General features: G+C 31.0%; 1 protein-coding gene across 3 annotated transcripts in view; it reads left to right on the top strand.

Annotated features, from left to right (window-relative positions):
- Positions 1–12,144, top strand: part of LOC117100643 (serine/threonine-protein phosphatase 2A 56 kDa regulatory subunit epsilon isoform-like) — a 76,884-nt gene that overhangs the window by 34,878 nt on the left and 29,862 nt on the right. For all 3 annotated transcript variants that reach the window (XM_033240442.1, XM_033240443.1, XM_033240441.1), the window contains exons 4-5: positions 4,580–4,681; positions 5,296–5,388. In XM_033240442.1, coding sequence (XP_033096333.1) covers positions 4,580–4,681; positions 5,296–5,388 — 195 coding nt within the window. The remainder of the gene's footprint in view (positions 1–4,579; positions 4,682–5,295; positions 5,389–12,144) is intronic.

The raw sequence follows: 12,144 nt of genomic DNA, 5'->3' as shown, positions 1-12,144 counted from the left end.
TTATAACAAATATTCAAAATCTTGTTATGTAGGTTAAACTTTGTTACCCCTGTTGTTTATCCTGACTCCACGCATGTCTACCGCGAGGCTAACGTTCTACGTGGCAACGCAATGCAGCGTCCGCGCCACGACCACGACAGTCATGCGTGGTACGAATTCAGTAATTGTGGGCTGTGCAGTATACCAACCAACTGAAGTTTGAGGAATGTTGTGGTATCACTGCCTCATACCGATCTGAGGTTCTGACCATTTGTTTGATCATTTCCCTCTAATTAAAAAGTTATTATGAAAATAATATAATTATATATGTTATATAATATAATAAATATAATAATGTAATTCTGATATAAGTAGATATAAAGTGCATAATAATCGTATTGTATCCATTTGATGTTTTTTGGATACCTTTTATTGTTTCCAATGTCCTTTATTTTTATGTATTTGCAGCAAGCAAAAAGAATAATAAAGCCTTCTTGACTTGTAATTGTATCTTGTACCTTGTAATTTGCAAGGTTTCCTTTCATCTGCCAATTCACCCTGTAAGAATTGCTTTCTCTGAATAGTGTTTGGTATGCATGACTCATGCGTAGAGAGAACGGATACTGCTTTCTGTTTCAGACACCACGGATCTTAACAGGAATATTACGGTAATAACACTAATTCTAAGATGGAACACTGCCTTACCACATTATTACCGTTGACACTATTGGTTCTGACCCTTTTTTCACACAGTAGACAACGTTGGAAATATTTTCGCAAATTTGTCTGAAAGGCTCAATTGTGTTATTACCGTTGACACTATTGGTTGTGTAGGGAGGTGTGTTTTTAACCCATTGACACCCAGGCCCGCACTGGAGTCCCTAGTGACGATCATAATTATATAATTAATTTTTTTTTAAAGAAAAAAATTGTATGTGCAGTATAGTGTGCATGTAAGTTTACAAAATATGTGAGAAAATATTTAAATTTTTAATTTCTAAAATATAAGGCAAGATATCCATACTGGTTATTTTTTACACAATATTACCTGTATTTAAATTTTAATCTATTATTAAAGGTTTTTTCTGTTATAAATATGTACATATTACTTTTTCATTTGCATTTAAAATCAAAATGTGCATTTAATATGAATATTTTAAAAAGTTGCTGATTAGTCAACGTATTTGGAATGATAGACACATAAAAATGAGTTTATTGACTTCTAAAACTCTGTCAGATGGAGCGAACAGTACAGTCAATAGCAAATACGGTTAACAGTTAGTATAGATCTTTATAAATTCATTAGCAAGTGTCCAACGGAAGTCCAATCGAATTGAAATATGCTTGCTGCATTAGTGATGTGAGCAGACATTGAATTTTTATAACTGAAAGATTTTGCGAGATTAAGTGAATCAAATGGTCAGTTTCGCAGAAATCTGATTGATTTATTGCAACTAATAGTAAAAAAAAAAAAGAAATTTATCAATGCAAGGAATAGAATTATTTAATCCGAAGCAAAATGCAAAGATTTGATTTTTCTATTAAGCAAAGAAATATTTTCTTAAATATTTTTTTATTTATTTCACTATATCAAACATCAATATGTAGCCAGTGACTGAAATGATTGCATTTAAAAAATATTTCATAAGTTCATCAATTAATTTTTTTTCAATACAACAATTTCTATTAAAAATTACAATGGATTGCATGTAGAATTGTACAAAAAGAAATGTTTTATGATTACTCTGGTTTGAGTGATACTGTATATCATGCGATTTAATGTGTTTAGTGGCTTGCAATATTGTGTATTTCAATTGATCTCTTAGGCAAGACTTTTTTTTATACCTTTTAGCAAACCCATCAACTCCAAATATTGATGATTTTGAATAAAAATAAAATTTTATTTTTGCACAATTAGCGCACCTGCCACCAAGAAAAAGTGGAATTTTCAGAAAAAAATAAAAGTTTTTCTTTATTTTTATTCCGCCCTCCGCTGCCTTGGAATTGCCAAAGATAAAATATGTATATTTCTTCCTACTTATATAAATTTGAAGCATTTAACCATCCTCTTTTACATTTACCAATAAAATTTTATTTTTTCTTCCATCTGGATGATTTTATCAAACTATTTGCTAAATAAGAAAACAAAACTTTATTTTTATTTTTATTCTGCCCTCCTCCGATAATCTTTAAAAAAATAAGTACGCGAAACAAGGAATAAAAAGAAGTCTCGCCTTATTATAGCATAAGATGTTTAAAGTGAGGAATTTGTAGTTTATCCTTAATTCAGTTCTTGAATTTTCTCTTAAATCATGTGTAGCTCAAATCCATTTTGTGGTGTTTCCTCTTTTGCGATAGTCTATAATAATGGTCTGATGATGCTTTAGATACATTTGGTGCCTTGCACGAGGGAGGCCCAAGTTAGAGAAGGGAAGGGCCGAATCCCCCGAAACCTGCCCGTGTAGACAAGTTGTATAAATTATGTTGTTCTCAATGGGGTTTTTTCTTATAACTTGAGTTGATCAACTAAACCCAAGTAACTTTTAAAGTGATGATCCAGAGGAAATTCAAGATTGAGTTTCGACCCAGTGACCTCTTATGCACTGAGATGTACAATAACTTATATTATCATTTTTATCAATGTTTGTTGACTAATTTGCTATAAATTTTGCTGCTTGGCCCAGCTAAACCACCAACCACACTGTATGTTGAACTGTCAGCCTATAGTGACATGGAAGATTAGGTCGGTCTATTCATGGAACGATTTCCTTAGCCTATTATGAATCGATATTTATTATTTTGTCTTGCATTAACATTTAATTGATTCTTCAACGATCGATTTCTATAAATGTTTATTGAACACTTTATTGAACGCAAAATTAAGCTTAGATATTGGTAGGCATGGCCTATTTTTAAACTTGAGGGTGCTATTCTTACGAACTTCTCATTTACGAATTTTCTCAATTACGAACTGCTTTCAGCCCAAGGTGTACGTAAATGGGAAGGTCTACTGTACAGGCTTTGGAATATGTACGTGTATTTACATTAGATTCTGTCTTGGTTTCAGTTGTCCTCCTTTACTATGACCTTGAAGATCATTCTTTCTACATTATTCTATGGAAAAAAAAAAGAATAATTATCTTTTTTTCCATTATAAAGTGTGATTGACATTCCATTAGTTTACTGTATAGTTTCAACAATTTTTAGATTATTACATTTTGTTATTTTTGGTTGAATGCCAGTGTTTACTCTTAGTATAATTTGTAAATTTGTTTAGCTTCTTACGTGATTACATCCATTTCAGTAGATCTCAATTTCTTTCAGGATCAATACATTTGTTACTTTATAATGCAATACATGCTCTTGTCATTTATCTATTCCTTAGTATTTTTACAATGTTCATTCAGTCTCTAAAAACAACTATACATTAATATTCTCTTTGTATTATACTATATTAATAATATTATTTTACATAATTTTAATATATTATTTTACTGTCATTAATTCCTTTCAAATTATACATCAGTCCACCATTTGTTAATTAAGGTTTCTAATCAGATATTTTTTTTCAGTAAAACCATTTTGGTTTTTCAGCAGCTGTAACAAAATTTTGGATAGTATCTTGAAATGTATTTAGCAATAATGTTTTCTTGTATAAGAAAATATAGTAGAACCCTTAATAATGGGACACATTTGGTACCATAAAAGTGTCCCCTGAATAGAGGTATCCCCTTAGTAGTGGTGTCTGAGTAGGGATTGAAAAAAAATATACTTTTCTTTGGTTTTTGGCCAAAAAGTGTCCCCTTAAAAGGGATGTCCTATAGTAAGTGGACTTTACTCTCCAAGCATTGTAATCACTAGGGCTTTTTAATGAATATATTTTAGCATATGGTGAAAATGTTTTGATACTAAGGTGTTTGGAAGCATTCAGTACTGTTATTTGCTGTTGAGTCAGGAAGACATTGTTTATTTTGAATACCATAGCTTTCTACATTCCTAATGACCTATGGTAAGCCTTTCTTCAGTAGGTGGGTATCTTATTTGTGCACACTACAGTCTCGTTCTGGCTTTCCATCTCCATCTCATAGTCTGTATTACTGTATGTACTGTTTGCTTGATAAGCTAAAAAATAATTGTATACTTGTATTGTTTTTTTTCGATTATTATGAATCCCATAGGATTCTGAAAGCCTTATATCAGGTCTAAAGAAAATTGATAGCTAGCTTCTAATGAATAGAGGTTAAACTGACTGTGCAATAATGTTAAAATTGTGCATGGAATATGGTGGAATAATTACATTGTAGGTCATATGATAAATTAACATAATGATTGATGTATTTGTTATCATAATGAAGCCATTTCTACATTATGAGCAAATAAGCTTAAAAAGTCTCTTTATTAAATTTTTTTTTTGGTATAGTAATTGAGTTTCATTTCATGCCAAAGTACTTAAAATACACTTAAAATTAACTTACAGTTTAAAAAAAGTTTTATTTCTCTGTAAATTCTTTGTTATGACATACAACTTGATTATTCTGTTACTAAATAAAGAAAAGTAATTTTTTTTTAATTAAATGTTTTATTTTCTTTCCCTACACAGATACAATGCAATATCTTTAGGACACTTCCACCGAGTGAAAATCCAGAGTTTGACCCAGAAGAAGATGATCCTACCTTAGAAGCTGCTTGGCCTCATTTGCAAGTAAGACACTAAAAACTACATGAAATTTCATCAATTCGTAGGAATTTTCACCATCATTACTCACAAAATTAATAATGTTATGATTTAAAGTCAGGCTCCGGAGGGAACAAAATTGTTGATATGTTGTAGCACTGATTTTTACCCCTTTTTTCCCCCAGTTTTTAAATATTCAAAAATCTGTATCATTCACCGTCCCCAAGTTTTTCGTCAGACAACTTTTTTCTGTTTTAAAAAAATCAGTGCTACAACATATCAATTTTTTTTCCCCTCCGGAGTCTGATTTTAAAAGAAAATGCATTACAATAGTTGAAAATAAGTCAAAAAAAATGTATAAACTTTATAGTTAGTTTTTGTTCCTTCCTTTATTAGGCTAGTTTCCCCATAATCCTACAAACTTTTTTTTTATGATTTGTAACATTTTTGGGATGGGGGAGTGGTTGCGGAGGGGAAGAAGCTCATAATTATTAAAGGATTACAGTAATAGCTTATTGAATCTGAACCATTGTAATAATGACTTGGAATAATTTATGTTATTTTGTTTTCATCTAATATGTCACATCATTTGTAGGCCCTGTTTTGAAATTTCAATATAATTTTTTTCTTGATCCATTTAGATTGTTTATGAATTTTTCCTTCGATTTCTGGAATCACCTGACTTTCAGCCTAGTGCAGCTAAAAGATATATAGATCAGAAGTTTGTTTTGCAGGTAAGGATCATTTTGAAATATAAACACTAATAAAATATTATAAATTGTAAGTTAATAATGTAACTAAGACAAATCTAAAAAATTACAATATAAAATTGATTAAATAAATGGAAAAAAAAAAAACGAAAACAAACTAGAAATGTTAAGTCTTGAGCTCCATCCAGACTATTGATTTTGACATTACTAAATATGGTCATGATGGCAGCACATCATGACTGTATATGGGCATACAACAGTCTGGACAAAGGTTGTGTTATTTTCTTTAGCTTCTCTAATTTTTTGCTGCTATTTTAAAGCATTAACTCCTTTACAACATTTGATTGAGTAAATCTAGAAACTAAATTCTTAAATTTTTCCAGTAATAAAGTGTTGTTGATTAAATATTGGCTCTCTCTCTTACACTTGGGAATTAAATCCTACCAAGGAATTAATGCGATTTATTACACCTGTGAGATGCAATTATTGTTAGATTGATCTAACTAGTAGTGATGTAGTCATTTCGACCAGAACTTTTTACCACAAGCGACAAAGGTTGTTAAAATGTTGGGGTCTCAGACAATGCTGCTCTGCCAGAAAGTTGCAGGTATTTAGTATAAGCAATTATAGAGTAGTCCAAAATGTATTTCATTTTATTGTATTTCATTTATTTCGTCCAAAAAAACATTAAAATTGACAAACACAAGATACAGTGAGCAAGAAACAACACTCATTTGGCCGGACAGGATTGCCAAAAAGTGAACTGAATCACTGTCTAGTGGCTCACCGATGCCAATGAGAACATAAATTAAATTAGCATAAAATATTTAAGTAAAATAGGCCAATCATTAAAATTTAAAAATTTAAAAATATATACAGTATGTACAAAATCATCAGTGAAATGTTTTCAGCATTGTAGCACAGGCCCGGCTATGAGGGTCTAGGGGGCGTGTATGGTACCTCGTAGGGTCAAGGTTAATGTACAAGTAAGGTTTCTGGCTGGGTTTAGTTTATTTTAACCTTGACCTTGATTTTTACATTTGACCCCAAAATTTCATTATTTTTTTGTTTTTGTTTTTTTTTTGTTTTTTTTTTTAAATTAGCTTCATAATCTTCCAAACAGACAACAGTCAGACAGATAAGCAGCAGTGAATACATGCCCTCCTTGGCAGCGGTAATTAACATTATCCAATCTGGAACATTGATAAAGCTGATTGTATAATAATCTAACTAACGATCTGGTTGGCTAGTTATCAGCAACTGAACTCGTATACTGTACAAGCTAAATGTCAGAATAGCATTATCGTGTCATAAGTAATAGATATTCTCCTCCGATGTGATATCTTTCTATCTCTAATCTTAAAACTACTTAATACCCGGATATCTGTTTATTTAGTTATTCAACATTCAGTCTCATGTACCTGAAAATAATTTAAGGCATCAGGCTTTAAAAGCAGGGAATATGTTTGACTTTATTAACCAACATTTTTCACCCTTATTAAAGATACATGTCTGTGTAAAATCTGGAAGCCCTCAAACATTTAATTAACATTGCCCTTTAAAAAGAGGATCAGTATTCACCTTCTGGGATATGTAAATCAAAATAATTTGACAAACAATTTACTATGAATATCCTTTAATATATGTTGGCCAATTTAGAAATGTAAAGGTCTCTGAAGACGATGTACCCGATATTTTATGCTTCAAATTTCACTCTTGGAATATACAATTAGTTATAAACTAGAAATTGCAAATTGCAAGTGAAGTGCTGCAAAGTACAACTGCATATAAATGTTCTTCGAACAAAATTATTTATGCAAGTCAAGTGAAAATTATGAATAATAAAAATATAACAAATAATATGAGACACAACCCATTGTCTATATTAGAACACTTCTCATTGGGTAACAAAGTAGTAATTTTTCATTTTTGTCAAAAAGTGTCTGTAGTGGTGAATTATGGTTTAGGTTTTTTTTAATAAAGTTTCAAAAATTTCTATGTATGTGGAAAATGAAGACTGAAGGGTCACAACAATAGATATGAGACGTTACTCGAGTTGTGCGAGGTATCGGCTGAGATTTGTGGAGTACAATTCAAAAAATAACTATAGGTCTAATAATGAATTATTGTGATGTTACTGTAAATAGACAATGTCAGCTATCAATGTTAGCTAGCGATGTTGTTTTTCATTGGGACCTTCGTCCCTTCAAGGCTAGGCCTATACAATCCTAGCTAGTCTAGGCCTAGAGTAGGATAAGGCTAGCGCGACATGCAGACGTTGGTACGTGTTGGTTAGTCTACAAACGTCGCCTAAAGTAATTGATTTTACCCGGCAGAACAAAAGAAGGAAATTCCGCTTTTCAGTCGTCTTAGGCCCTTGTTTTTTGACAAACAATGACCTTTCAGAGGTCAAATTGCTATCAGGAATATGAATTGGCTGCTTCGCAGCAAAAAAATTTGAGGAGATATTTAGGAACATTTTATAATGATATTGAGGAAAGTTAAAAGTGATATGGACATGGGTGTGATGCCATCATCATCCATATGGACACTTCACACAAATTTGTCACAATATCTCATAGTTTGGACAGAACATTTAAGGTTTTTATGATATATAGTAATAATATATAAATAAGTATACATTTTTAAAGCTAAGTTTTTATAAATATGTTTTATAATCTTGGATATATCTTCGCATTTCATCAATCCTGTCTAGTTGGTTGTATTTTTCATCTCGCACACTCTGTTATGTACATTTCATTTTTTCTTTGCTTTTTGTTCACTTTTTATCTATGACAAAATTATTGAAATCAGTATTCAGTTAAAGCTAATTTAGGTCACTCTGTGAACTTGTAATTAATTTCAAACTCTAATGGTTTATCCTGTTTATTCCTAGAACATTTTAAAAAGATTAAGAATGTTTTGAAAATGGAGGCTAGTTAATTCCTAAACTATGTCAATAGAAAGTGAATCTGAAAGCATTTTATTTTTATTATTTACTATCTGGCAAATTTTCATAAAATAAATTGAAAAGCTCATTAAAAAATGATAAATGAGAAAGAGATAAGAAATTGTTTTCTAAATCATGTGAACTTTCTGTTTTCACAAAAATATAGGAATTAGTGTAATCTACTGTATGTGGCTATTAATTGGCAATATTTTTCTTTTAAATTGATCTTTTGAATGAAACCTGTACAATAAGTAAGAAATTAAAATATTGATATATTATTCAAGTGTAATATCTTAACATATTAAATATTAACAAGAACCAAGGTATTACTTTTATATAATGTATGATCATACTTTTAGTAACTCTGTAATTTACATTTTTTATTGTGCAATGTACTAACTGTCTTATGCATTTTATAGTTACAACTTTGTTCATTAATTGTTTAAATACACTTTTGAAAATTAATGTACAGTATACATCAATGAAAGTCACTTTAGTACAGTAGAACCTCGATTTTACGTACAGTACGGACCGGAGGGCGTATGTAAATCGGGGGATTCGTAAAATAGAGGTTGGGTTAAATTTGTGGTAACCTTTGACCTAATATGTACGTAACGCTCAATATACGTATGTATGAACGAACGATGTTACCTAGCTAGGCTAGACCTTGTCTCTTATACACATCTAGATGTGCCTCTAGGCCTACGAATAAAACCATGTGTTTAGTGTTTTTATTCATCACTTTACGATGTCATAATAAAGTGTTCAAATAAAACCATGTGTCTAGTGTATTAATTCATCACTTTATGTCTTATTTAACTAAAGAACATGAAAATATTGTAAGATTACCTATACGACAAAGGTATAACTTGGGAATTCCCCTTCATGCCTATTCTAAACAACAGAGCTGTGGTGTTGTCTGGGCCTGTTGAGACAAACTAAACCCATGTGCACTGGGCGAGCCAACCAATTAGCGTTCATGTATGTGAAACAGCAAAACCATGTGCACTGGGCGAGCCAACCAATTAGTGTTCGTGTAGAAAATTAGACCAGACAAGTTTTTCCATGGTTTGCCACACGAAGCTAGGGAGGAAAGCAATTATTTTCAGCACCATCGATAGTTGTTCATCTCACTCAGTTCACATGGTTTTAGATTATAACAACCCGGTATTAGACTCAATCAACGTTGCTGTTTAATGAAAATATGTTGCGTTATGGTTTGTTTATTGTTATAGTTTATTATTATTATAGTCTTTTTACTTATGGTTGCTCTGAAAAGGGCTGTTTGTTTTGAATATTTTCGGGGTTTTTGATGACGTCATCGTCGATATGAGGCGTACGTAAAACTGAGGGTTCGTGTAGCTGGGGTACGTAAAAACGAGGTTTTACTGTAGTGCCTATAGTAACTATAAAAAATAAGTAAATAAAAAATAATGAAAATTTTAAAAAAATGTGAAGAAAATGGAATAAATAATAAATTAAAATAAAATTTACAAGCCATTTTCATTCTGTATATTATATATTACCTTAAAATAGAATAACTCTTGGGAAATGTTTAGAATGATTTCATAACATAAAAAAAAATGATTTAGAGTAAGTTTTGCATTTTATCAATTGTTGCAGGAGTATAGTATTATCAATTTTAGCATAATCATCTACAGTATTTTCATATTTTATTTTATTGACAGTGAGAATTTGCATATTTTTCTGTCTCATCCATCACTACCAAGCCTGTTAAACTCAATAGGAAATGATAATGAATAATAATGATAAATAGATCGCTGTTCCAAGAATTGGATGGCAGTCTAATCTAAAAGTCCAGGTTGATAAACATGATTTTAGCTCTGAAAGTTAATATAACATAACATAAGCCATTAAATATTCAAATCTAACCTATCCCATGATAAACCGAGTAACACTGAAGGTTTTGCAATTGTTAAAAATTTTTAGATCAGCTTCAGTTTTTCTGCATTTTTTAAAGAAATTTTTCTGTCTTCTACATTCATCCTTACTATTAAACAGCTTATATAAACAGTTGTAACTCAAATCTAGTAATTAATATAATAAATCTCTGCCTGGTATGAAAGTCTATTTTAGCAGATAAGTAAAATTAATACAGCTTTTAGAGTTGATGGCACAAATTCGCTCATTACTACAGTACTGCATTCAAATTGTGTTCATTAGATGATATTTCCAAGAACCGGCTAATCTAAGCAAAAGTGTGTTCAGGTTTTACAGCAGCCTAATTAGCTCCAGCTTTTTTTCAACAATGAAATTAAATATTTAGAAAATATTGTCATTACTGTATATCCAGCATTCTACTCTGGCTATAAAAACAAGGATATGAAAGCACTTCAGATAAATCCATATTTAGTTGCTAACTTTTGTGGATAGTTTTCTTATTAAAATTTGGATATTGTATTTGGCGATAAATATCATGATGTGATCAGGGTGATTGTTCTTTGAAGTATTTTTTATTTTTTTTTTTAGTTTTAGTAATTCTGAATTAAAGTAGGTAAGTTCATAAATTCTGATGATAAAAGTAATTTCATTGCATCCAATAAATTCATAATCATCAGTAGAAATCATTGCTACATATTGCTCAGTTTAGTTTTGAATTTGATATTTTTTGTAGGCCCCTATCATCTTTTTTTGAATACAGATTTGCATTCATGTACACAGTCTTTAGTTCGTTTTGAACTACAGTACTTAATCCTTGGTATGAGTATAACAGGTTTTCCAAGGATATTTTAAACTTTAATTAAGGCAGTTTCAACCTTTACTAATGTACACATTAAATATACAGACACTTTGGCAACAGCTTGAGGTACATATATTTATTAATTTATGGAAGTATCTAATTGACCTTTAAACAATACTAGCTATGCATCTATTATATTACATTTTTTCACTGTTCCATATTATATTAATTTAGGTACTATTATAGAAATTCTTAATTTATTGTGTAAAATACTATATAGTAGTTTAAATTGAAATTAGTTTGTTTAGTCACCACATGTATTTTTCCGTGGGTAAAGAACATGCAGGAGACGAAGTTTTCATAATCGCCATAGGCTGATCTATGAAAGTGAAAATTGGTATATACTGTACGTTGTATTTCTCCATTAATGATATTTGTTTATAAAGCTGTAACCCAAAAATTTGTCATATTAAACAAATAAAAGGTTGGGTACGAATATATGTTTTTAGCAACCCACTACAGTATTTGTTTTTGGTGGAGCGATACAAGTCGATCGTACGACCGTCATGCGGTCGCACGCAGAGCACATGTTCTAACTAAGCTAAGTGCTGGAGGTTGCATCATTGCGTCTCACTACTACCCTGAGACTCAGCGTACTGCTACGTTTGAAATTGATTTACTACAGTTAAATAAATAATAATATTGTATATATATATATATATATATTCATATATTTTCCACATAGTTGAAATGTAAATTAAAACCGTTTTGTTATATTCTGTACGATGAATCAAAATCGAACGAACAAGCAAGCTAGGCCTAGGTAGCAAAGCCATCCGCGTCAATCCATCCAGGTTCTTTGTTGTTGTTGTTGACATGTATGCACTGGATTGGCACTGTATTTTGATTAATGACAGGCCGATCTATTGAAATGGGAAAAGGTGCTGGATATAATTATTGTGCATAGGCTAGTTAATACGAAATTGAAAATAATAATACTCCAAATCATATCATTCTGCTGCAGAATAGGCATACGGTGCTCAGCTAGGCCGTTTGTAATAATTAATATCAATAGACCTACTCTACATTCGACATCACTTGTTGTAAACTAGGCCTAGGCTGGCCTAAT

The sequence above is a fragment of the Anneissia japonica genome, unplaced genomic scaffold (assembly GCF_011630105.1).
Source record: "Anneissia japonica isolate Jap-2015-1 unplaced genomic scaffold, ASM1163010v1 scaffold288133_len202418_cov178, whole genome shotgun sequence".
In the NCBI taxonomy this organism is placed as follows: domain Eukaryota; kingdom Metazoa; phylum Echinodermata; class Crinoidea; order Comatulida; family Comatulidae; genus Anneissia; species Anneissia japonica.
This window is presented reverse-complemented; position numbering and strand designations above follow the sequence as displayed.